The sequence below is a fragment of the Macaca thibetana genome, chromosome 3 (assembly GCF_024542745.1).
Source record: "Macaca thibetana thibetana isolate TM-01 chromosome 3, ASM2454274v1, whole genome shotgun sequence".
In the NCBI taxonomy this organism is placed as follows: Eukaryota; Metazoa; Chordata; class Mammalia; order Primates; family Cercopithecidae; genus Macaca; species Macaca thibetana.
In genome coordinates, this window is record NC_065580.1 from 141,324,770 (window position 1) to 141,352,427 (window position 27,658).

General features: G+C 42.1%; 1 protein-coding gene across 7 annotated transcripts in view; it reads right to left on the reverse strand.

Moving 5' to 3' along the window:
* The window catches only part of LOC126950478 (cytochrome P450 3A43), a 44,312-nt gene that overhangs the window by 3,409 nt on the left and 13,245 nt on the right, over positions 1-27,658 (reverse strand). For 2 of the 7 annotated variants that reach the window (XM_050784036.1, XM_050784029.1), the window contains 10 exons: positions 26,995-27,088; positions 24,700-24,752; positions 19,172-19,271; positions 15,460-15,573; positions 14,802-14,890; positions 13,361-13,509; positions 7,268-7,395; positions 6,062-6,128; positions 3,017-3,177; positions 857-1,083 (listed from right to left, as the gene is read on the reverse strand). In XM_050784036.1, the coding sequence (XP_050639993.1) occupies positions 857-1,083; positions 3,017-3,177; positions 6,062-6,128; positions 7,268-7,395; positions 13,361-13,509; positions 14,802-14,890; positions 15,460-15,573; positions 19,172-19,271; positions 24,700-24,707 (1,043 nt within the window). In that variant the 5' untranslated portion in view covers positions 24,708-24,752; positions 26,995-27,088. Of the gene's footprint in view, positions 1-856; positions 1,084-3,016; positions 3,178-6,061; positions 6,129-7,267; positions 7,396-13,360; positions 13,510-14,801; positions 14,891-15,459; positions 15,574-19,171; positions 19,272-24,699; positions 24,753-26,994; positions 27,089-27,658 lie in introns of those variants that run through there. The other 5 variants (XM_050784030.1, XM_050784031.1, XM_050784033.1 and 2 more) reach the window with 4 other exon arrangements.

The window sequence follows — 27,658 nt, forward strand, 5'->3', positions numbered from 1 at the left end:
ACCAACCAGTGCCCTACAAAGTTCATTCCAAATTTTCCTTTCCAAAATGGGAAAATATCAACTATTTCCAGAGTGCAAACTGTGCCCAAAGCCTGACCTTGGCTCTGAATTCCCAGAAGATCATGCCCAACACTTCCAAGGAGGAACTTCTCGAGAAGTCTAGAAAGCAGGTGACTTTGCTTTGGAAGAGTCACCAACAACTGAGAGTATAAGGGAGCTGGCACAGGACTGCAGACACAGACAGGACCAGGAGAATCTCTGCTTCCCTCTGTCGTCAATGAAGTGGTTTAAACCATCAGGGATGAGGATGTCTCAGGACCTCAGCTTGCACTTTTACAATTACATTACGGAAAACCGCAAGCAATGTTGAAAAAAAAAGGAATGTGGAAACATGTCCTAAACATGGTGCTAAATTCAGAGTGCTAAAGGGCATGGCAAAGAAACACTGAAATGAATAACAAGCTTATATACTCAAAATAACGTCATGGTGAAATGAATTACAGCTTATGCATACATAAATATGTAGTAACATAAGATAGTAGATAGGTTATGGTTTACTTTGAAATGAAGTAAGCAGCAGTTCAAACTCAAATAAAATGTGATAGTGTACTAGTTTTTAACAATGTCTGTATGCATAGAAAAATGCCTATAAGACATGCATTACATAGTTAATGAGGGTTGTTATAAGGTGTTTCCTAATCTATGGTTTGTAAAGTTTGACAGTTATCATTTTGTAATAAAAAACTTCCAAAATAAAAAAGCACATATTCAAATGATTGCTATGTGCATTGAGAGAGGCAGAATATACTTCCACCAGGCTAGTTGAGGGAGGGCTCCCTTCCCAGGGGCCTTGTACCTTTCAGGGCAGAACTTCTCAGGCTCTGTCCAGTACTTTGGGTCATGGTGAAGAGCGTAGATTGGAACCATCACTGCTAACCCTTTGGGAATGAACACCCCATTGATTTCAATATCTTTTTTGCAGACTCTTGTAACTCTACTAACAACTGGGAATAATCTGAGCGTTTCATTCACCACTATGTCAAGGTACTCCATCTGTACCAGGGCATCGTAAGTGACAGGTGCCTGGGAAGAGAGAAACAGATTTGGATAAATTGAGATTTGGAATTAACTTTCAACTTAGTCCATGCAGTACTATTGAAGTGTTAGGAGCTCCAGAGAATAACTTGTACTGGTAAAAGATTGTTGCATTTATAAACTATTTTAATAACTGTCCATACGCAGCAATGTGCTCAATGGCCCATTGAGATGTGTGGAGGAGTTATGAATTTGGCACAATCCCCTACACAGAGACTGAAATCCTTGATGTTACCATTTCATGTGTTTTCTTTCTTGGGTGAACAAGCATGACTATTAGACGATGGCCATTTGAATCACCTAAAATATGCCTAAGCCAGTGTCACCTTTCCAAAGAGAGGCTATGCATCTATACCAAGGAAAGAGAAAATGTAAAAAAGCAAATCCTCTATTTCATACAGCCATTTAAAATTGAAAAGTCCTGTTTAGACTGGGCATAGTGACTCATGCCTGTAATTCCAACACTTTGGGAGGCCGAGGTGGGTGGATCACTTGAGGTCAAGAGTTTGAGACCAGCCTGGCCAACATGGCGAAACCCTGTGTCTATTAAAAATATAAAAATTAGCCGGGCATAGTAGCACACGCCTGTAATCCCAGTTATTTGGGTGGCTGAGGCACGAGAATCACTTGAACCCTGGAGGCGAAGGTTGCAGTGAGCCGAGATCACCGTACTGCTCTACACCCTGGGTGACGAAGCAAGACTCCATCCCCAAAAAAAAAAAAAAAAAAAATGTGGAGAGTAACTCTGTGTTATTTAAAAACTTTATAAATAGTTTGGGAATAAACTAGTTCCTTTGTAACCCAAATATGACAAAAGAACTTTTTTTTTTGGAGACGGAGTCTTGCTCTATTGCTCAAGCTGGAGTGCAGTAGTGCGATCTCGGCTCACTGCAAGCTCCGCCTCCTGGGTTCACACCATTCTCCTGCCTCAGCCTCCCTAGTAGCTGGGACTACAGGCGCCCGCCACCACACCCGGCTAATTTTTTTGTCTTTTTTAGTAGAGACGGGGTTTCACTGTGTTAGCCAGGATGGTCTTGATCTCCTGACCTTGTGACCTGCCCGCCTTGGCCTCCCAAAGTGCTGGGATTACAGGCGTGAACCACCGTGCCCGGCTGACAAAAGAACTTTATAACTGGAGAGGGCACACAATTTCAGTGCTATTGAGAGTTATAAACAGGATAGGAACCCTCCATGCAGCCCCATCCTCTCTTTCTCGAACAGTCTCCCACTTGTTCCTTTAGGCCTGGACCGTGAGCTTAGATGAACATTCCTTTGTGTTCACCTCACTGCCAAACCAGGGCCAGCCCCAAGGCCAGGTCTCATTACACCACAAAGAATTCCAATTCTGGCAGAATTCTGAAAACAGTGTGGGTAATACGTGACTAGCATTTGGTGTTATATTTGGAAGGTAATATTGTAGAGGGTAAGTGTTTGGCCCAGGTGTCAGGCACTCTGGTTCCTAGCTTGGCTTCTTCACCATTAGCTACTTGACTGGAGCATGAGAGAGGTGTGAGGCAGAGCTGAGTCAGCCTGCCCAGCGCACCCAGTGCCAGGCTCCATCAGACCAACAGCCAGAACAGAGTGAGTCCGGCCAATATCAGCAGAACTCACTATCCAGACTTGTGAGCAATGAATGGTTGTTTTTAGATGCCATTGAGGTTTCTGGATATTTTTTACTTGGTGTTATGTTGGTAACAGATAATGGATGCAGCAGGATCAGCACTGTTTTACAAAGATCTTCTGCAAGAAGCATCCACTACTTACGTTTCTCCCTTTGTTTTTCCTCTTAGAGCCTTTATGCATAGAGTATATGAAAGAACTGATGCTTACACTTTTTGAAAAAATTCTCCTGGCAGATGGTGAGGAGGGATTTTGCTGAGGCTTCACTTCTTCCCTCCTTCTCCAGGGATCGTCCACTCACCTTATTGGGCAAAACTGCGTCAATCTCCTCCTGCAGTTTCTGCTGGACATCAGGGTGAGTGGCCAGTTCATACATAATGAAGGGGAGAGTGGTGCTAGTTGTGTCATAGGCAGCAAAAATAATGATAATTGACTGGGCCACAAGCTCCAGGTCAGACAGAGCTGAAAGGAGAGGAAAGACATTTTAGGAAAAGCAGCCAATGTAGATCATCACAGTTTAGATGCAGTGAAATCCCAGTGAAGCTCCCAAATCCCTAGGGGCAAAAATAGAAAAGCAATTCAGTCACACTGGGGGTGGTTTCACTCTGATGTGTATCCTACAGAGCTAGAACAAGGCAAAATCATTTTAATCCAGTTTTTTTCCAGGGTCTACGCGATTGTGGGCCATCCACTCCTCATGATATCATCCCCACCAGTTGCACAGCTGGGTAACTTTCAGAGAGAGCATTTCTGTCTAACATACTCAGTGTTATGGGGATATCCCTTGGATAATCATAAAAGTACTTTACCTGTAAGTAAACATGGAGTAACATTCTCCCCAGTTTAAATTACTCTAGCTACAATATAGCTTAACAAACAATGAGAGAGTTTGCAATGCTAAGGTTTGATTTTAGGGAAATATAAAGGATCTTTTATCTAAGCATGTTGGAGGGAACCCAAGGGAAGAAGATTGGGCTACAGATCACCTCTTGCCACTCAATGTGTGGTCCGTGGACCAGCAGCACCAGCAGCATCTGGCAGCTTATTAGAAATGCAAAATCTCAAACCCTACCCTCAAACTGCAGAATCAAAATCTGAACTTTCATGAGGTGTGGTAATTTTTGTGCCCAGCATGGCTTGGGAAGCATGGATTACACCTTTGAGTGACATCAAGTAATAGAGTTTCTAGGGCACAAGTCTTCAAAATGGATGATCTCTGGATATACCAAAGCTACAAAGACAAAAATCTAGAAGTGAGGTGATTGACTGTAGTCCAGTGAATGGTTTTAATAAAACAGCAGGAGGCTTGGCACAGTGGTGCAAGCCTTTAATCCCAGCACTTTGGGAGGCTGAGACAGGAGGATCATTTGAGGTCAGGAGTTTGAGACCTGGCCAACATGGTGAAACCCCACCTCTACTAAAAATACAAAAAAATCCACAACTGGATGTGGTGGTGGGCGCCTGTAGTCCCAGCTACCCGGGAGGCTGAGGCAGGAGAATTGCTTGAACCCGGGAGGCAGAGGTTGCAGTGAGCCAAGATCAGGCCACTTCACTCCAGCCTGGGCCACAAAGTGAGACTCCATCTCAAATAATAATAATAATAATAATAACACAACAGGAAGAATGCATTTATAGATGGGCATTGGCCAACATGAAATATAAAAACAGTAGGGTCCCGTGAGTGGAATTCATAGTGCCTATTCCATCCTGGCCCGATTCTCTCTGCTCCACTTCATGTTCACTGAACAGCGTTTATGACTAGAGGTTGGCCTCCCTCTTGATATTTCTTTCGAGAAAAGCTTAGCACAGTCAGCCATTGGTCTGTTTGATCAGGACTGGATTAAGACCTTTAGAGACCTAGGGTACTAAAATAAATATGGTGCCCACTCCAACCATGTATTTCATAACTGAAAACAATACAAGATGAGTGTGAGAAAGGTCTACAGAGTTGTGATTTACTGGTGATAATTTTTGTGATGATGTTGTGGGTAAATTCAACTTTCCAATTATCTTATTCAGTTGGCATGAACCCCAGGACACGGAATTGAAATGAAATCATAATCTCAAAGTGTAGATCTGCTACCCAGTAGGATAGGCACTAGCCTCAGGTGGCTACTTAAATTTAATTAATTAAAATTAGATATGTTTAAAAATTGTTCTTCAGTGGCAGCAGCTACATGTTCAGTACTCGATAGCCACATGTATCTAGTGATGTCTGTATCGAGCAATGAAACGATAGACTGTTTCCCTTTTCACACAAAGTTGTATTGGGACAGATGGACAGATGATACATGACACATAGATAGACAAGTAGATGAAGACATATTTACAACGGTGTGTTTGAGTTAACCATTTCCTGCTCTTTATTTTAACTTATTTTATTTATTTAGTATTATTTTTGAAACAGAGTCTCACTCTGTTGCCCAGGCTGGAGTGCAATGGTGGGATCTCGGCTCACTGCAACCTCTGCCTCCCTGGTTCAAGCGATTCTCCCACCTCAGCCTCCCAAGTAGCTGGGATTACAGGTGTGCGCCACCACACCCGGCTAGTTTTTGTATTTTTAGTAGAGACAGGGTTTCGCCTTGTTGGCCAGGCTGGTCTCGAACTCCTGACCTCAGGTGCACCTGCCTTGGCCTCCCAAAGTGCTGAGATTACAGATGTGAGCCACCGTGCCCCGCCTCCATTTCTTGCTCTTTAGAATTAATTGTTAATATTCACAATTATGTCATATGGTTGTCAAACCTTGGTGGCTTGAAATCGATCATGGTCATTATTTTGCAACCATCATAGTAATGATGGTTTCAGTCAAAACCATCCATGGGTGGTGAAACTAGTAGGCGAAAAATTGAAGAGGAAAAGGGCACTACACAGTCTTAGAGGTTTTCCCACAGTTACTTTTCATTACATAGGGGAAAAATAAAACCCGTCAGTAGATTAACCTGGTAAACACACTTTCACCAAGTGTTTCCAGTTAAAATCACCCTTATTTGGACAGTGTGTCTCCCGATTGGATGTTAGATGTATGTTTCCAAGCAGAGGTTCTGAGTAAGTGGATCTGGAGGAGGCTGAGAACTGGCATTTGATCTGATGCGGGTGATCCACAGATCACGGACCGACCTCCAGGCATGCCACACTTGTTCAGGGTTGCCCTTCAAGCCTGGGATGTGGCTATGCCTGTGTGCTTCTAGAAAGTGCCTCCAGCTATTGTTTATAACATCCAAATGTGTGCCTTTCTGGAATGTTGAAGAAATTCTCATTTTCCTGGAAAACTTTCTGCACATTTTCAGAACAGGGCCTTCTCTCCAACTGTCCCCATCAATAGCCCCCGGATACAGTCCTTGGTTACCTTTATGGGACTTTGTTTCTTTGGAATTCTGGGAGTCAATCATCTGTTGAAAGAAATCTACTCGGTGCTAGAAGCAAAAAGAGAAATTTAATGACAGAAAGTCACTTGTGACGTCAGAAGTGAATCAGGAGTCCAGTCCTAAGCACCCCTCCTGAGACTATGCTGCCTTTAAGTTCAGAAGTGTAATGGGTGTTGCCTGAGTCACCAATGTTTAGAATAAAATCACGCATCTAAAACCTTGGAGAGCAGGATGTTTCCTTGAGAGAAATCCATTTGTCATGTCTCTCTGCTTTTTTGTCTTTGCTCTCCCTGATCCCCAGCTTCTCTGGCCTTTGGACACAGCTTCCTGGCCAAAGAGATGTCAGCTCATTCTCTAGTCATAATTTCTTGAACAGGAAGAAGTCCTGAATTTCAATCCTATTTGTTCTCCTGGCTTTATTCTTAACCAATGGACAAATAGATTAATATCAGGATAATCCCAGGGGAGCTGTTTTGAATGCATCTTCAAATACTCCCCACTCCTAGAACTCTATACAACGTTCACTGTCACCTAGGGGACCCAGTCCTGCATTCCTGACTTTGAGGCATCATCATCGGGCTGGTCTCCAGGGTTCATGAAGGCAAAGCTGGGTCAGTCAGCTTGCACCCACAATGCCCAGAGAAGACTCCTGCCCAGTCCAGGCTATGACAGGACTGAAATTTAACATACACTTACTTCAGCAGGTAGCCTGGTAGGGACTTCTGCTGAAGAAAGTGTAAAAATAGCAGGCTTGGACTTGAAATGATTCCTTACTAATCTAAGAACTGAGGAAATTGTAATACCCATAAAATAATTTTATGCAGTCATTTTTATCCAGTCAGATTTATTGGCAATTTTATAAGTCAAATTTATTGACAATTTTATACAGTCAAATTTATTGACAATTTACTGAAAGGAAGAGAAGCGGTAAAGCTTCTATCTCTACATTATTTATGCCATAATATACTAAAGTCTTGCCTATTATTAAATTCCAAATGCTGTTTCACTCATTCTCTTTCTTCCCCAAGCTTCACCTTCTTTATTCCCAGCAAAATGTAAAAACCCTCTTGCTCTAAAGTTCTCTATCTGCCTTTAAAAAACACAGATAAGTGCACAGATCATACGTAAACAGCCCAAAAACATAATAAAAAAGTGAACATTCTCATGTCACCACCACCAGATTTTACCTTTTGTTTATCTTTGAGGCGACTTTCTTTCATCCTTTCAATGGAATTTTTTAAAAAATGGGTAACATCTTTTGGAAACAAACCGATATTTAGGACTTCAAAAACTGGGGTAAGAAATGGAAAGAGTGCTATAGGAAAATTAAAAAGAAAAAGAAAAAAGAAATCATCGTGAAAAATGTGAAATTTACCTTCAGCAATTACAATTTTCTCTACCTATAGACTTCAGAGTTCTCCACCAGGATCCATTTCCTGTATGACCTTTGCCCCTCTTCCAGGCCAATGGCTGAGCAAGAGCAGATCCACACATGGGGGCCTCTACTATAGCAGTGAGATCAGTGGTCCCTTCTGCATCTTCAGAGTGACCAAAGGAACAGAATTAAATTCCCTGACTTCTTAGCCTTTATCTACTGGACTAGAGTCTCTTTGGATAGCCCAGATCATAGCCTGCTGCTTTAGTTAATTATGTTTTTCCATGAAATAGTAGTCAGGATAGAAACAATATGGCAAATGTCCTTCAACTACCATGGAATGAAACTAGAAATCAATAAGAGAAAGAGAATTGCCCTTTGGGAGGCTGAGGCAGGCAGATTGCTTGAGGTCAGGAGTTTGAGATCAGCCTGACCAACATGGCGAAACCCCATCTCTACTAATGATACAAAAATTAGCCGAGTGTGGTGGCATGTGCCTGTAGTCCCAGGTACTCGGGACTCAGGCATGAGAATCGCTTGAACCAGGCAGGCAGAAGTTGCAGTGAGCTGAGATTGTACCAGTGTACTCCAGCCTGAGTGACAGAATGAAACTGTCTCTCTCAAAAAAAGAGAAAAAAAAAAAAAAAAAGAGAGAGAGAGAAAAGAGAATTGGAAAACTCACACATATGTGGAAGTTAAACAATATACTTTTAAGTAACCAATGAGCTGAAGTAGAAAGCAAAAGGACAATTAGAAATTGTTTTGAGATGAAGAAAAATGAAGCCATGATATGCCAAAGCGTATGGGATGTAGCCAAAGCAATGTTCAGAGGGAAATTTATAGCTGTGAATGTCAGATAATCTCAAATCAATAACCTAAATGTATACCATAACACACTGAAAAATGAAGAGTAAACTAAAACTAAAGTCAGCAGAAAGGGGGAAATTAATAAAAACTGAAGTGTAACCTAATGAAATAGAGATTTAAAAGCAATAAAGAAAAGCAATGAAACCAAAAATTGGTTCCATGAAAATATCATCAGCCAGGCACGGTGACTCAAGCCTGTAATCCTAGCACTTTGGGAGGCCGAGGCAGGCGGATCACCTGAGGTGAGGAGTTAGACCAGCCTGGCCGACATGGCGAAACTCCGTCCCTACTAAAAATGTAAAAATTAGCTGGGCGGGGTGGTGGACATCCATAATCCCAGCTACTCAGGAGGGTGAGGCAGGAGAATTGCTTAAATCTGGGAGGCAGAGGTTGCAGTGAGCCTAGATCATGCAACTTTTTTGAGACTCTGTCTCAAAAAAAAAAAAAAAAATCAAAACTCAAAACTCATGGACATAGAAAGTAGAAGGATGGTGACCAGAGTCTGGGAAGGGTAGGGGGTGCGGGGGAGGTAAGGATAATAAAAGGCTACAAAAAATAGTTAGAAAGAATGAATAAGACCTATGATTCGATAGCACAACAGAGTGACTATAGTCAATAATAACTGTACATTTTAAAATCACTTAGAGTGCAATTGGAATGTTTGCAATTCAATGGATAAATGCTTGAGGGGATGGATTCCCCATTCTTCATAATGCTCTTATTTCACATTTCATGTCTGTATCGAAATCATCTCATGTACCCCATAAATATATACACCAACTATGTATCCACAAAGGTTAAGAATAAAAAATTAGCTTCAAAAATAAAGCTCAAGGCCAGGCGCGGTGGCTCATGCCTATAATCCCAGCACTTTGGGAGGCCGAGGCAGTTGGATCACCTGAGGTCAGGAATTTGAGACCAGCTTGACCAACGGTAAAAACCCTGTCTTTACTAAAAATACAAAAAGTAGCCGGGCATAGTAGTGCATGCCTGTAGTCCCAGTTACTCGGGAGGCTGAGGCAGAAGAATCGCTTGACCCCAGGAGGTGGAGGTTGAAGTGAGCCAAGATTGTGCCATTGCACTCCAGCCTGAGCAACAAGAGCAAAACTCCATCTCAAAAAAAAGCTCAAATGTTACCACAAAAAAGAAAATATCATCAGAATTGGCAAATCTTTAGCTACACTGATGAAGAAATAAAAAGAGTTGACTCAGTTTACTAGTCTCAGAAATAAAAGAGGGGAAATAATTATTACTGACATTTAAGAAAAATAAAAAGTAGCATAAAGACATTCTCTTAACAATTATAGTATTAGAACAATTGTATAAATTAGGTAACAGGTAAAATGGACAAATTCTTTGAAAGACACACACTACAGAAACTGAGTTGGAAAGAAACAGACAATAGATCTATAACATGTAAAGGGATTGAATCAGTAATCAAAACTACCCACAAAGAAAAGGCCAGGCCAGATAGTTCCAATAATGAATTCTACCTAATATTTAAAAGAGAATTAATACCCATTCTACAAACACTTTCAAAAACTAGAAAATGAGGAAACATTTCCAAATTCATTCTATAAGGCCAGTATTACCATCATATTAAAACTGGACAAATATATCACAGGATAAAGAAACTACAGACTAACAGATCTTGTAAATATAAATGCACAAATCCTTAACAAAATACTAGCAAACTGGATCAATCTAGCAACATATAAAAATAATTATATACCATAACCAAGAGGGGTTTACCCCAGGGAAACAAGATTGTGTAATATACCATGTCAATTCAATGAAAACACACAGTCGTCTCAGTATGTACGGTAAAAGCATTTGACAAAAATCTGAAAGCTTTTTGTGATAAAAACACTTAACAACTAAAAATAGAAGAGAATTCTTCCACCTGATAAAGGGCATCTATGAAACCCATAGCTAACCATAGTTAATACCTTTCCCCCTAAGATCATGAATGAGACAAGGATACTTCTCTCAGCACTTCTATTTACCTATTAAAACTAATAAATGTGTTCAGAAATATTTGAAGATATAAGGTCAGTATACAGAAATAAACTGTATTTCTGTACATTACAATATACAATCCAAAAGTGGAATTTAAAAATTGTATTTACCATAGCATCAAAATATTAGTGATACACTTATTAGGAATAACATTAACAAAAGTGCAAAACCTAGACTCTGAAAAATATAAAACACTGTTGAAATAAATGAAAGAGGCCGGGCGTGGTGGCTCACACCTGTAATTCCAGCACTTTGGGAGGCCGAGGCGGGTGGATCATGAGGTCAGGAGATCGAGACCATCTTGGCTAACGTGGTGAAACCCCGTCTCTACTAAAAATACAAAAAATTAGCCAGCCGTGGTGGTGGGCACCTGTAGTCCCAGCTACTCAGGAGGCTGAGGCAGGAGAATGGCGTGAACCCGGGAGGCAGAGCTTGCAGTGAGCCGAGATCACGCCACCGTACTCCAGCCTGGGCGACAGAGCGACACTCCTTCTCAAAAAAATAAAAACAAAAATAAAAAAATTAAAAAAAAATAAATAAACGAAAGAGTATCCCAATAAAGGGAACCACCACCCCATGTTCACAGATTAGAAAACTTAAAAGGTCAAAATGGCAGTACTTCTCAAAAGGATCTGCAGATTTAATGTATTATCAGAATCCTAGCTAGATTCTGTGTAGAAATTGACAAGTTGATTTTAAAATTGATTTGGAATTGTAAGGGATGCAGAGTAGCCAGAACAATGTTGAAAAAGAATCAAGTTGCAGGACTCATACTTCCCAATTTCAAAACTTACCACAAAGCTCTAATAATCAGGACAATGTGATACTGGCATAAAGATAGAAATATAGTTCAACAGAATAGAATTTACAGTCCAAAATAAATCCACACGTCTCTGGTCCACTGAATTTTGAGGAAGGTGTCATGATCATTGAATGGGGACAAAATCGTCTTTTCAACAGATGGTGCTGGGACAATGGGATAGCCAAGTGTAAGAATAAAGCTGGGCCCTTACGTCACACTGCATATAAAATGAAACTCAAGATGCATCCAAGACCTAAACAGAAGAGCTAAAAATATACCACCCTTAAAAGAAAACCAAGGTGGCAAATCTTCCATGACCTCACAATTGGCAATAGATTCTTAGATTTGATACCTACAGGATAAGCAATAAAAGAAAAATACACAAATCGTGCATCATCAAAATTAAAGTTCAAAGAAGTTCAAGGAAGACACAGTTCAGGCCAGGCGCGATGGCTCAAGCCTGTAATCCCAGCACTTTGGGAGGCCGAGGCGGGCGGATCACGAGGTCAGGAGATCGAGACCATCCTGGCTAACCCGGTGAAACCCCATCTCTACTAAAAAAATACAAAAAACTAGCCGGGGAGGTGGCAGGCGCCTGTAGTCCCAGCTACTCGGGAGGCTGAGGCAGCAGAATGGCGTAAACCCGGGAGGCGGAGCTTGCCGTGAGCTGAGATCCGGCCACTGCACTCCAGCCTGGGCGACAGAGCGAGACTCCGTCTCAAAAAAAAAAAAAAAAAAAAAAAAAAAGACACAGTTCAAAGAAGATACAGTTCAAAGAACAATATCAAGAAAGTAAAAAGACACGTATAGAATGGGAGAACAATTTTGCAAATCATATCCCTGAGAAGGAAGTTGTATGTAGAATATGTAAAGAACTCTTACAAATTAACAAAAAGAATTCAGCTGTATGTGGGCAAAAGACTTGAATAGACATTTATCTAAATAAGATATAAAGATGGCTAATGTTGCTCAATTTCATTAGCCATTAGAGAAAAGTAAATCAAAATAACGATGAGACCAGTTCACATGTAGTAGGGTGTCTATAATTTTAAAAAATGAGAAAACCAAGTGTTGGAAAGAATGTAGAGAAATTAGAATGCTTATACATTCCTCGTAAAATGGTGCAGCTGTTGTGGGAAACAGTTTAGAAACTCCTTAACAAGTGAATCATAGAATTACTGCTATAAAACCCACCAATTCCACTGCTGAATATATACCTAAAAGAAGAAAAATCAAGTATTCAAACATAAATTTGTAAACAATTATTCACAGCAGCACTATGCACAATAGAACTTTGGAAGGCCAAGGCAGAAAGATGGCTTGAGGCTAGGAGTTCAAGACCAGCCTGGGCAACATAAAAAAGGTGAGGAAGGCAGGCACGGTGGCTCACGCTTATAATTCCAGCACTTTGGGAGGCTGAAGCAGGCAGATCACGAGGTCAAGAGATCGAGACCATCCTGGCCAACATGGAGAAACCCCGTCTGTACTAAAAATACAAAAATTAGTTGGGTGTGGTGGCACGTGCCTGTAGTTCCAGCTACTTGGGAGTCTGAGGCACAAAAATCGCTTGAACATGGAAGGCGGAGGTTGCAGTGAGCCAAGATCATGCCACTGAACTCCAGCCTGGCAACAGAGCGAGACTCCATTGGAAAAAAAAAAAAAAAGGCCGGACACGGTGGCTCACACCTGTAATCCCAGCACTTTGGGAGGCTGAGGCGGGCAGATCACAAGGTTAGGAGTTCGAGACCAGCCTGACCAACATAGCAAAACCCCGTCTCTACTAAAAATACAAAAATTAGCCGTGTGTGGTGATGCGCACCTGTAATCCCAGCTACTCAGGAGGCTGAGGCAGGAGAATCACTTGGACCCGGGAGGTGGAGGTTTTAGTGAGCCCAGATCGCACCACTGCACTTCAGCCTGGTGACAGAGCAAGACTCTGTCTGAAAAAAAAAAAAAAAAAAGGTGAAGAAGATTGGAAGGGGATGATGGTTAAATGGTGTGTGGCTTCTGAGTCTACAAAAAATGTTCAGAAGTTTGCAAAAATGTTCAGAAGTTAACAACGGTGATGGTTGTGCATATCTTTAAATGTATGAAAAACCATTGACGTCTACATTTTAAGTAGGTGAATTATATGGTATGTGAATTTTGTTTTCAATAAAGCTGTTTTTAAAAATTAGATGAGAGAGAGAGAGAGAAATAACATAAAAGTCCACGTACATATTGAGAGTAAAAAGGGATCCAAAAAATCCAATTTTAAAAGCTTCTTCATATTTTTCAGAAAGGGATCTTGTGGGTTGTTGAGGGAATCCAAGTTCACTCCAAACAATGTGCCAGTGATTACATCCATGGTGTAGGCCCCAAAGAAACTGAGTAGAGTAAGACATGGAAAGTTAAAACCAGCACCTCTTTACCTTCCTTCTGCTATACACACAGCAAGAAGTGCTATGTCAGAGCAAGACAGGTGAAAACCCACACACATTCACAACAACCTGCTGCATCATCTCCCTTCATACTCAGGAGGCATTTATTGGGTACCAGTGATGCAGCTGGTCCTGTCCTGGGAGTGATGGAGACACTAAGGTGAGTTAAACCCACCTCTGAGCTCAAGGACCTCAGTCATAGGGAGACACAGACCCAATAATCAGACAGTTACAGTCGTCTGTGTTGAGTGTGGATGGTAAAAGGTGCGTCAACACTGTGCTTCTGCAGGACAAGAATAAAATCATTAACTCTTTCTCGGCCAATCAATAAATTTGACATTGCCAGACCCGAGAGTCTACGCCCAGAGCTGATGTCTCTTCAGCACTTTACAGAACAGCCACACCCTGTTCAGGCTTGCTATGAACATCATGTCTCCGCTACAGTCTCTGATAAGGCTCCTGAAACACCTACTCTTCCCCAGCTCCTGGGATCTGAGGTTGCTCTGAGGGCAGATTATTTTTGTAAAAGTAAGAACTAACAGTGATACTGATTAAAGGAATAATAGGTCACTCCAAAGTTGATCGGGGTATCCCATAGCCAAGTGACCATGTGTCCCCAGTCTGCCCAGGACAGGCTGAGTTTATACATGTTGTTCCAGCATAATTTAAATTATATTCCAGTTCAGACAATAAACAATAATAGCATTGCCCTACCTATAGCCATTACAGAGTCTTTTAAAATTTAAGATTGGAGAAATTAGAAGTGGTGGGAAGGTTTAACAGTTCATATTTTGGTGGTATCCTCAGCAAAGTAATGAAGGGATTGAAGTTATTCCAATTTCTTCATTGTAACTTTCCTGCCCCAGTCACTGCCAGCCAACAGCTCTCAATCACGTACCCCTCCCACCACTCCATAACGTCTATGCTCAAAACTTTAGTACAATCAGGTTTTTATTTTTTCTTTCTACACAATGTATTATTCTTTTGGAATATCCAAGGGGACAATGTAACAGGTAAGTTATTCCTGGCTCCTGTGCACAGGGGAGAAGATCCTCTTCTCTCAGCTTCCTAGCTTTCTTTTGTGAGCAACACCATCTTGGGTGGCCTATTGGAGCTGCAACACCACAGCCCTGCTTTTGTCCGGCCACTGGAGTAACCCAACGGTGGGAATATCAGCTCCACTGCAGGCAGCTGGAGGGGCTCATGACAGCTCAGAAGCTCAAGACTGTGCTACTTACTCTTTCAAGTTGGTGGGTTTGCTCTTCTCTGCTTCCCGCCTCAGGCTTCTCACCAACATATCTCCACACTGGGAAATGATGGGGACCATCTAAAACACAACACCACCCAGAGTTAACTATGCAGACTCGAGTCTCAGAAGGACATGGCTTTGCCCAGAATGGAACAGTCAATGATATTTTGTAATGATTGACCATGTCCTCTAGGACACAAATAGAAAAGACCACCCCCCGCCCTCCTTTTTTTTTTTGAGACAGAGTTTCGCTTTTGTTGCCCAGGCTGGAGTGCAATGGCGCGATCTTGGCTCACTGCAACCTCCGCCTCCAGGTTCAAGCAATTCTTCTGCCTTAGCCTCCTAAGCAGCTGGGATTACAGGCATCCGCCACCACGCCTGGCTAATTTTTGTATTTTTAGTAGAGACGGGGTTTCACCATGTTGGCCAGGCTGGTCTCAATCTTCTGACCTCAGGTGATCCACCCACCTCGGCCTCCCAAAGTGCTGGGATTATAGGTGTGAGCCACCGTGCCCAGCTGAAAAGACCCTTTTTAGAAAACTCAAACTCCGTGGACTACCCATTAGAAAGGAACTATGATGATACTTACTACCTGTCTCCAGATTCATCCTTTAAGTTTCTAATTATAAGTCACCTTATTTTCTTACTTCCTTGAATTTTACACTGGTGAAAGCTGGAGATAGCAATGTTCGTATTCTCTTCCATTCTTCATCTTCAGCAAAACTTAAGGCACTTTTCATAAATCCCATTGGACCTAAAGGCTAGAGTTCAAAGCAGAAGTATTTTGTCCTACATAAGTTTTAGAGATCTCCATGGTTGTAGAAAATGTGTTAAACAGACATCATGAATTTAACAAATACTTAGTAACTGTCTACTGGGTGGCAGGCCCTATACTAGATGCTCAATAAAGATTTATCTTGAATGCGTAGCCTCCTGTAAGCATATGGAAGGGGGATGGTGGAATTGAGGCAAGTGGTGTGGTTTCTAGTCACTATATCCCAGTCTCCTTTTAAATGCATGGTTTCCACATGGAAGAGAACCAGTTCTTCCAGTAGAATAGATGGGAACAAGACCTAGCATCTCCTCCAGGGTTGTGCAAAGCAGAAATGGATTGGTGACAGAGAGGCAGGTTGGCAGATTGCACGTTGCCTCAGAGCAGCTCTGTCTTTAATACATCTATAGCATGAGGAACTTGACAGAGGAGTGGTTTGATTTAGTGACTTTTGAAAAAAAATTAGTAATAAGTAAAAGACTAAGAATGCACTTTGAAGAAACAATGCAATTACATGAAAAGTCCCTCTCTTTTATTTCCCCTCCCAGGATTAGAGGAAAAATAAGGAAAATAATGCTATTTCCCAACTTAGGACAGGCCTATCAGTCCAATAACTTGAAATATTCTTCCATCTTCCCAAACTGTATTTTAAAATGGAGAATTTCAATGCTTATTTATGATAAAACTTGGCAAACTAGGAAGAAAGAGAAATACCCTCAATTTGATATTCTGGAAAACAAGGAAAAAAAATATACAAAAAACCCTTCAGCTAAATCACACTTAATGGTGAAAAAATGAATGCTTTTCTCCAAGATCAGAAACAATACAAAATATCCACTCTCGCCATTCTTATTCAGCATCATATTGGATGTCTCAGTGCAATAGACAAGAAAAAAATTAAAGGCATACAGATTGGACAGGAAGAAATAGAAGGGCCTCTATTTTCAGGTGACATAAAGATCAATGTAGAACCTCTCTAGGAATATGCAAAAAGACTTCTAGAGCTAAAAGGTGAGTTCAGCAAGGGTGTAGAACACAAGATCAACATGCAAAAATCAATCACGCAATTGTTTTTTTCACGCATTGTTATTTCTACGCAATAACAATGACTATCTGAAAATACAGTAAAAAAAATTGTTTACATGTCAGTGAAAATGAAATACTTCAGGTGTGAATCTAACAAAACATGTACAGGATCTCTATGCTAGAAATTACAAAATGTTGGTGAAAGGAATAAAAGAAAACCTAAAGAAATGGAGAGGGATACTATGTTCACGTTTTGAAAGACTCAGCGTAGTAAAGATACAGATTTTCCCTAAACCGACCTGTAGGTTTAATCCAATACTTATCAAAATCTCGGCAGGTTTGTTTGTAGACATTGACAAGCTTGTTCTGAATTTGCATGGAAAGGAAAAGGGGCCAGGCGTGGTGGCTCACGTCTGTAGTCCCCGCACTTTGGGAGGCCGAGTCAGGCGGATCACCTGCGGTCAGGAGTTTGAGACCAGCCTGGCCAACATGGCGAAACCCCGTCTCTACTAAAAATACCCCAAATTAGCTGGGCGTGGTGCCACATGCCTGTAATCCCAACTACTTGGGAGACTGAGGCAGGAGAATCGCTTGAACCCGGGAGGCAGAGGCTATAGTGAGCCAAGATCTCCCCACTGCTCTCCAGCCTGGGTGACAGAGGGAGACCTTGTCTTAAAAAAAAAAAAAAAAAAAAAAAAAAAAAAAAGAAAAGAAAAAAGAAAAAGAACGAAAACAATTCTGAAACAATAGATAAAATGTGAGGAATCCCTCTACATGATGTTAAGAGTTACTGTACAGGCCAGGTGCCGTGGCTCATGCCTGTAATCCCAGCACTTTGGGAGGCTGAGGAGGGTGGATCACGAGGTCAGGAGATCGAGACCATCCTGGCTAACAGGTGAAACCCCATCTCTACTAAAAATGTAAAAAATTAGCCGGGCGTGGCAGTGGGCGCCTGTAGTCCCAGCTACTCGGGAGGCTGAGGCAGGAGAATGGCATGAACCCGAGAGGCGGAGCTTGCAGTGAGCCGAGATCGCCCACTGCACTCCAGCCTGGGCCACTGAGTGAGACTCCGTCTCAAAAAAAAAAAAAAAAAAAAACAAAGAAAGGTTACTATATAGCTACTATTGTCACCACAATGTGGTACCGGTGGAGGAATAAACACAGTGATCAATGGGACAAAATAGTGAATGAGAAATAGATGCTTAGGTTAGGTGCAGTGGCTCACGTCTGTAATCCCAGCACTTTGGGAGGCCCAGGTGGGCGAATCACTTGAGGCCAGGAGTTTGAGACCCGCCTAGCCAACATGGCAAAACCCCATCTCTACTAAAATACAAAAATTAGCCAGGCATGATGGTGCCTGGCTGTGATCCCAGCTACTTGGGAGGCTGAGGCACAAGAATCACTTGAACCCAGGAGGCAGAGGTTGCAGTGAGCTGAGATTGCGCCACTGCACTTCAGTCTGGCTGACAGAGCGAGACTCTGTCTCAATAAAAAAAAAAAGAAAAAAAGAAAAAAAAGAGATGCACAGAAATATACTCAACTGATTTTTGACAATTGTGAAAAAGTAACCCCAAAGAGGGCAAGTAACCTTTCCAAAAATGATGTTGGAAAAATTGCACAGCCACAGGCCACAAAAAGTGAACTATGACCTAAACTTTATATCTTATGCAAAAATTAACACGAAATGTATCATAAACTTAAATGTAAAGCATTAAACCATATCACTTTTTTTTTTTTGAGACTGAGTCTTGCTCTGTTGCCAGGCTGGAGTGCAGTGGCGCAATCTTGGCTCACTGCAACCTCTGCCTCCTGGGTTCAAGTGATTCTGCTGCCTCAGCCTCCCAAGTAGCTGGGACTACAGGTGCCCGGCACCACGCCTGGCTAATTTTTGTATTTTTAGTGGAGATGAGTTTTCACCATGTTGGCCAGGATGGTCTTGATCTCCTGACTTTGTGATCCGCCCACTTCGGCCTCCCAAAGTGCTGGGATTATAGGCGTGAGCCACCGTGCCCTGCCTTGAACCATATAACTTTTAGAAAAAACACCAGCGACAAAGTGTACTAGGAGAATAATTTACAATAAAAGCACAATCTATAAGAGAAAAATGGATAAATTGGCCTCCTCGAAATAAAAAAAAAAGTTTTCTCTACTATAGACCCTGCGAAGCAGAAAAAACAAGCTACACATTGTAACAACAGGAGAATACCAGCAGGGAGCCTCCTGGTGATAGAACAGATCTGTATATATTGTGCTGATAGTCATGCAATTATACACATGGGTACATTCTCATAGTGCTACACACACACACATATACACCCGCACAAATGAGGGCACATAAAGCAGAAACTCTGAACAAGTTCTGTGGATTGTGTCAATGTCAAGTTTCTGTTACTAGAGTGACAGAAATACGCTGTATCTATAGTTAAATAAGACATCACCATTGGGGGAAACAGGAGGAAGCACAAAGCACTTTCCTGTACACTTTTTGGGCAAGTTTCCATGAATATATAATTATTAAAAAATAAAAAGTTTGATTAATACATTTGAAAATATAGGCCTACCATCCGGTTTGTGAAGACAGAGTAACATTCTTTCACTAGCACTGTTTTGATCATGTCGGGATCCATGATGACCAGCATGGGCTGTTGTCCCTCATACAGCCTGTGTGGGGGAAAACAGAGCTGACTAAACCTCGCATGTCTGATTTTGCAGCTGGAACCACACCAACGATCCAGATTTTGATCCTGACATTCCATCATCCATACTTGTAGTTGTGCAATATAGAGCAGAGCTAGCTCCACGGTCAATCAGGGTATGACACAGAGTAAGATTCTCACCACAGAAGCCACTTAAGCCTTCATCCATTGAAGAGTGATGTGGCTCAAACAGGAAAGAGACATTGAAAGACAAAAGAGCTCTTCAAAGAGATCATGGTTAGAAATAACAGAAGCATTTGTTATGTCCAGGTGGTGTATACTTGGACATTCCCTATACCATTCTCCATAATCTCTTGTGTGTTTAAAGTATTTCATTATAGGCTGGGTGCAGTGGCTCACACTTGTAATTCCAGCACTTTGGGGAGGCTGAGGTGGGTGGATCACTTGAGGTCAGGAGTTCGAGACAAGCCCGGCCAACATGGTGAAACCCCATCTCTACTAAAAATACAGAAATAAACTGGGCATGGTGGCTCATCCCTGTAATCTCAGCTACTTGGGAAGCTGGGGCAGGAGAATCACTTGAACCTGGGAGGTGGAGGTTACAGTGAGCCAAGATTGCACCACTGCACTCCAGCCTGGCCAACACAGTGAGACTCCATGTCAAAATAAAATAAAATAAAGCTAATCCCAGCACTTTGGGAGGCCGAGACGGGTGGATCACGAGGTCAGGAGATTGAGACCATCCTGGCGAACACAGTGAAACCCCGTCTCTACTAAAAAATACAAAAAACTAGCCGGGCGAGGTGGTGGGCGCCTGTAGTCCCAGCTACTCGGGAGGCTGAGGCAGGAGAATGGCGTAAACCCGGGAGGCGGAGCTTGCAGTGAGTTGAGATCCGGCCACTGCACTCCAGCCTGGGTGACAGAGCGAGACTCTGTCTCAAAAAAAAAAGTAAAATAAAAAAATAAAATAAAATAAAATAAAATAAAGCAAACAGTAATGTAATCCTTTTCATTATTATTTTTTAAAATACTGTCTTCTTTTATCTTCTTGTTAGCCAAAAAGTGACAAGAGACAGGAGTCTTGATTAATAGTTTCCTTTAGCCAAAGTTTGAGAATACATCTGGGAAGAACACCAGCCACAGGAGGCTCTGTGACCTGTGCTTTTTCTAAAGAGGATTTTGGGAACTTCAGAATTTAAAGGAGAAAGAGCAAGCAGGAGAGAGAAGAGGGAGAGTGTGTAGGTAGTGAGGCAAACGGTCACATTCTTGCAAGGCTCTGAGAAGTGCTCAGCAAATCTGCATTTTGCTTGTGAAAAGAGGGCATAGAGGAAAAAGTCAGTTATATATTTGTATTGTGACAAAGAAGTCTTCATTTTACGTAAGATAATGCAAACATGTGAAAAGAGAGAATAGAGGCAAAGTCGATTACGCATTTAACTCTGATTAGGTGGAGGGATAATTTCCTGGTCTTGTCCTTGTCCTGTGCCTGCCGAGATAAACCGGAAATGGACATTGTCAGGGTAAGTGAGATTCAACAGAACTTGGTTTTAAGGGCTGGTTCATGGTGGGGAAGGAGGATATGTATCCTAAAAGATTTCAGGACTCATAAGGAATGTCCTTGTGAGAAACTTATGAGGTAAGCCATCTGGGGAGATATCATTTTGGGAATCTGGCTTTTGTATGAGGTTATGACACGGCATTGTGAAATTACGGCTATATGATTTGAACTAAAGGAAGGCAGTATTGCATGACTCAGTTTCCAACCATAACTTTTCATTTTGGCATAGTGAGTTTGGTCATATTTTTGCTATTAATTTAGTCAAGATAACTTTTAAGGATAGACATGACCATTTTATGGTTCTTTTAAAACATTTGATCTTTTAATTAATTGTTTAGAATAAAAGGTCACCAAAATTTTAAATTTAGAAGTCTTAATTCAAAGGCTCCCACTATTTTTGTCATTGACAATTAGAATTTCTAATGAAGTACTTATTCTAATAGCACATAGGGAGAGAGAGGCTGGAAAGGTGGCCTTGTTATGCAAAGAAAACCTCGTAGGTAATAGCCCTCAGAGAATGTATCAGATCCTTTTCTACTCTTCCCTAGATTCAGACAAGAGAAGTTCTGGTAAGGCACATTAAAATGTGTCAAAGTTGGGAGGCTGAGGTGGGAGGATCACTGGAGTTCAGGAGGCAGAGGCTACAGTGAGCCAAGATGGCACCACTGCACCAACCTGAGTAACAGAGTGAGACTCCATCTCAATTAACAAAAATGTGTAGGGCGCAGTGGTTCACGCCTGTAATCCCAGCACTTTGGGAGGCTGAGGCAGGTGGATCACGTGGTCAGGAGATCGAGATCATCCTGGCTAACATGGTGAAAACCTGTCTCTGCTAGAAATACAAAAAATTAGCTGGGTGTGGTGGCAGGCGCCTGTAGTCCCAGCTACTCGGGAGGCTGAGGCAGGAGAATGGCGTGAACCCAGGAGGCGGAGCTTGCAGTGAGCCAAGATCACACCACTGCACTCCAGCCTGGGTGACAGAGTGAGACTCCGTCTCAAAAAAAAAAAATTTGTAGGCCAGGCATGGTGGCTCATGCCTGTAATCCTAGCACTTTGGGAGGCCAAGGTGGGCAGATCACCTGAGGTCAGGAGTTCGAGACCAGCCTGGACAACATGTTGAAACCCTGTCTCTACTGAAAATACAAAAATTAGCTGGGCATGGTAGTGGGTGCCTATAATCCTGGCTACTCAGGAGGCTGAGGCAGGAGAATTGCTTGATCCCGGGAGGCAGAGGTTTTAGTAAGCCAAGATCGCCCCATTGCACTCCAGCCTGGGTGACAAGAACAAGTCTCCATCTCAAAAGAGAAAAGTGTCAAAGAAATATATTTTGGGTGCATATTGATTTTTCTTAACTGGTTGGGGTTTCTAGAGGGGAAAATTGACATTTTGTAGCTGTGGGAATTCCAGTAAACATTAGAGGGGGCCAAGGGTTGGTAAAACCTAGTGGAAGGTAGATTGAAACCCAAAACAGAATGTTATCACACAATTTACAGAGGGTCAAGATCTCCAAGCATATGGGGAAGTTATAGCTAGCTGACAATAACCTTGATCCTCAGCTACCAAATTCCAAAAGGAAGCCCTACATCAGCTCCTTACGTGGAGGTGGAGCTCAAGCTAAAAACTGTTCTCCATCATTATGGAAGCAGGAAACTCACCTTCCTTATTGGAAGTAAGTAAAAACTCCCAGAAAGGTGCTGTATGGCAGAAGAAAATTCAGGTCTCAAGCAACAGTTTGTGGGAGATCAAGGATCTCTAGAAGAAGACACTCCCAGACCTCAACACATGAGACAATTGGTTAGAGTGATAAAAAGCTCTAGCTGGTTCTAGCACACTGATGTGAAAATTTCTGCAGGTTGAGGGCCAGACTCCATTCAGGGAATCCCATTGTGGTCACCAAGGTGTTAACCAAAAAGTGACTGAGGCAGGTGTCTTGATTGATAGAGGTTTATTGAGTCAAAGCTTGAGGGTACATCTGGAAACACATGAGCCACAGGGGTAGCTGTGATCTGTGTTTTTCCAAAGATGGTTTTGGGAACTTCTGAATTTAAAGAGGAAGGAACCAGCAGGAAGGAAAAAAGGGGGAAAGAGTAGGCAGTGTGCAAATGATTACATTTCTGTAAGGCACCAATTAGCTCTCATTAAATCTGCATTTTACATGTGAAAAGACAGAGTAGAGGAAAAAATCAATTATGCATTCATGTTGTACTCAGAAAATCTACATTTTACATAAGATATACACATGAAAAGAGAGAGTAGAGGAAAAGTCAGTTACATATTCATCTCAAGGTAGGTGGAAGGATGATTTCTGGTCTTGTCCTTGTTCTGTACTTGTGATAAGCTGGTAATTTACATGATCAGGGTGTGAGTCACAGAACTCAATGATAGGGCTGGTTTATAGGGCAGATGTGTATCATGAAGCATTTAGGGGCTTATGAGGAATTTCCATATGAGCAACTTGTGAGGGAAACCATCCAGAAAGATATGTAGCCTTCTATTGATATAGGAGCTAGAAAAAAATTATTTAGGCAGATAGTGAAGGCAAAGGGGTCCTCAGCAAGGATTCCCTTTTAATACAAAGCTGCCCCCCAAATCATTTCTTTTCTAACAAAGAGCAGCCTGAAAAAAATCAAGCTGCAGACATCAATACGCAAGCTGGAAGCTTGCATGGGTAAATGTCGGCAACTGTGCCAATAGAAAAGGGCTACCTTGGAAGCCAGGTATGTTCAACATGGAGGCTCCATCTTCCCTTATCTTTGTCACCTTAGGTACAGTAAAAAAGCAGGCAACATGGTGCCAGCCAGGTAGAGAACCTATCTGCATAATAAAATATTAGGGTGGGGCAGCCAACTTCTTCACGTGTTATGCAAACAGCACACCTAGTCCTAACCAGTTTTTTATGTGCTATGCAAATGGCACACCTGGTCCAACCAATCTTTCATGCCCTATGTAAATCAGACACTGCCTCCTTAAGCTCGTCTATAAAACCTCCTGCACTTTACTACAGATCGGAAGACCCACTGGGGACCCCCTTTCTCTGTGGGAGAGAGCTTTTCTCTTTCACCTATCCAACCTCTGCTCTTAACCTTACTCCTTGTGTGTCCACATCCTTAATTTCCTTGGCGTGGGACAACAAACCTCGGGTATTACCCCAGACAAATGACACCACTTTACTATTGTTGTGGAAGTGTGGCTTATGTATGAAGCTATTGCTCAGGGTGATGAAATTACAGCTATCTGTCTGGGTTAAAAAGGAAGGCAGTAATGTATGACTTAATTCTCAAGCTCAACTTTCCCTTCGGCATAGTGAGTTTAGAGTCCGAAAGATTTTATTTTTGTTCACATCCCAAATATGCATGGAGTTTCCTATGACATGTATATTCCCCTTGCAATGCTCAATTCCCAGATCATCTTTTTCTTTTAGATAGCCTCTCTCGCTGGGCGCGGTGGCTCAAGCCTGTAATCCCAGCACTTTGGGAGGCTGAGGCGGGTGGATCACGAGGTCAGGAGATCGAGACCATCCTGGCTAACATGGTGAAACCCCGTCTCTACTAAAAATACAAAAAACTAGCCGGGCGTGGTGGCAGGTGCCTGTAGTCCCAGCTACTCGGAGGCTGAGGCAGGAGAATGGCGTGAACCTGGGAGGCGGAGCTTGCAGTGAGCCGAGATCGCGCCACTGCACTCCAGCCTGGGTGACACAGCGCGAGACTCCATCTCAAAAAAAAAAAAAAAAAAAAAAGATAGCCTCTCTCTGTTTGTTACTTAGGTTGACAAGAAGTTTATCCAAACGGACTCTGGGCTGAGATTGTTCTCTCTGCAGTAAAAATCACTCAACATAGCAACAGCTCTATCTAATGCAAGTTTCCAGAATACTCACCCCCACATTTCTCCATATTTTTCATTACATTCTCTGTCAAATTTCCAAAGACCCTGGCAGAAGAAACAAAATACAATTCAATTATTATTTCAAATGTACTGAACCCTACATTTAACTGGGGCAAAAAAGTCAAATACAATGACGTTAGGCTTGCTACCATTTACTGGCAGTTAGAGGTTTTTTGTTTTGTTTTGTTTTGTTTTTTTTGAGATGGGGTCTCACTCTGCTGCCCAGGCTGGAGTGCAACGGTGTGATCTTGGCTCATTGCAGCCTCCGCCTTCTGGGTTCAAGCTCTTCTCCTGCCTCAGCCTCCCAAGTAGCTGGGATTATAGGGGCCCACCACCACACCTGACTATTTTTCGTATATTTAGTAGAAACAGGGTTTCACCATGTTGGCAAAGCTGGTTTTGAACTCCTGACCTTAGGTGATCCTCCTGCCTCGGCCTCCCAAAGTGCTGGGATTACAGGCGTGAGCCACCACGCCCAGCCAGGAATCTTATTCAGAGACCTCTTAAGGAAAAGGAGAGAAAATAGAGAAGATATTTGAAGTGGAGAATTTAAAGTCACTTTTAAATTTTCTCTAACTAGTGTAGATATTGAATGACTTACTTTTGTCTATGAACACTAAGCAACTTATTGTCTTTCTGATGTGCTTTCATTTCTGCATATGTTGTCTCTGCAATCTCATAAATCCCTGAATTATCACCACCATGGGAACATGAAGAAACTGAGGCTGAGGGAAAGTGAGTGAGTGTCTCAAGGGAATGTGCTATCTTTTATCTCCTCGTTCAGTATCCTTTTCATCTATCTCTTGTGTTCTTTCTAGAATTCTAGCTGAATTAGAAAGTCAAACACATCAGGGACCACTTTTAGTCTAGCAGATTTAAATAAAAGTCCAAGGCATTTTGTTGAGTGAGAAAATGAGTGAGTGGGCAAATGACAGAATGGACTCACTTTCCAGTTTTCCAGCTTAACACATAATAAGTGTGGGAAATGCCACCTCTAGATGTCAGACAGCACATTACAGTATTCACTCAGAGTTGTCACTTCTGACACTTAAAAACAAACCTTCCTGCTTCCTTGTTTCAGTTTTGATGTTCTCACTAGGCAACATATGGCCCAGGAAATGTGGATTTACTAAAGGATTGACCTGGGAAATATGAAGAGAAAATTATTGCTTTTTCAGAGGGTAAAAAAGGATGAAATTCTGAAGTGGTAATTTGGCAATGAAGGCCTCAGTTGGGAGAATTAGAATCTGAGAAACAGGCCTCAGGTCTGTAAGACAGAAAACTTGAGTCAGAGAGCAACCTATACATAGGTTTTCTTACTGGCCTTGTGGACATACACTTGTGACTTTCCATTTTGGCCCCAGGCCCTTGGTGGAGCAACAGACCAGGGTAACCACAAGGCTCAGTCAAAATTCATAGTCCATGAGACACGTATTACCTCCTGTTTAGATAATTAAATTTTGAATACGTTTGTCAAATTATTCCCTTTCTAGTTATTTTGTTAAGTAATTTTGCCTTTCTTTAAAAAAAAAAAAACAGAGCTCATTTTGTGGTTAAATATCTGAAGTTGATGGACAGCCACCATGTTGTCTTCAGTATAAGCACTCCCTGCTCAGGCTCACTCACAGGGTGCTGCCTTTGAGGAAAAGCAGCAGGAAAGTAGAACCTTCTAGTTCTTCCTCTCAAATCTGTAAAATACATCATGGGGAGAAGAAGCTGGAGCACAACTATGGAACTACCTGCAAGGAATTTAACAGTTCTTGACAGAATTCAAGTATGTGCGAATTATCCAGTGGTGAATAGCTGCCTAAAGAACTGAATTTTCAAAGCTGTCCAGGAGGAAGGAAACAAAAGGCTACCAGAGCTCTTGCTACAAACAGCAAAGTTTGAGTCTGGTACACGACACTAACAAGCCGCTACTGGGGCTCCCATTTCCCCATTTCTGTTTTTCTCTTAATACTAAGGACAACTGTACCTTCTCAGAAATCTGCACAGGGCAAAAGGAAAGTCCTCTTTACGGTTCGCAAAGTCTGAACATCAAGTCCTGAACTTCAAGTGCTGATCTCCCAGATATCTGTGCCGTTCAACTGAGGCAAACCCAAGCCCCCTGACCATTAACATGGAAGTCCTGGTGTACACCTGGCCATGCTCTGGGTAGGGCCTACACACCATTTCTGAAAGTGTAAAACACTGGCACTTCCTCCTGAGGAGGAACATTTTTACTGATAGGACTAAGCTTGGGTTTGCATTGATAAGAAGCAAAAGAGGGAGCTCAAATAACACTTACCCTAAGGTAGAACAAAATAGTTCCCAGGAAAGGCAGAGGGGTTGGCCCAGGAATTCCCAGCTTCTTAAAAAGTTTATGTGAATGAGTCCCATAACTATAAAATAAAAGAGAAAGCCAGGTTACAGAAACTGTAAATTTATAGATATGGGGCTGGCCAGACATTACCTTGGGAACTGGAATGTTCAAGGGAGGGAGGTAACATGGAGGCGATAAATAACAGAAATTCTAACAGCAAAAATTATATTTTGTAGCAGGATTTTAAGGAACCAGAGAGATCGATGGGGTTCAGGAGGATATTTATTAATTATTTAGGTACACCGGCCCAGTCGGATTAACATCCAAAGGACTGAGCCTTACTTTCTTCCAAGCCCGAGTCTCCAGGTGCTCCTGACTCTGCCTTCTGCCTTATTTTGGCCAAAGATGGGTAGATTGGCACATACAGGGATGGACATTCCTCAGGTGGGGCCTGAAAAACTGATTTTGGCTGAAGCTTCAGGGATTCCTGCAAGCTCTACTCTAGTCACATCCCAGAAGCTGACTAGTCTATGCACAGCCGAAACTAAGAGGACCATCTCCGGATAAGTAAATGTGGATACAATTTATAAGCCTAGTCATAATTCTGTCAATACTGATTGTTCTGTTGTTATGTTATTACTGCAAATGC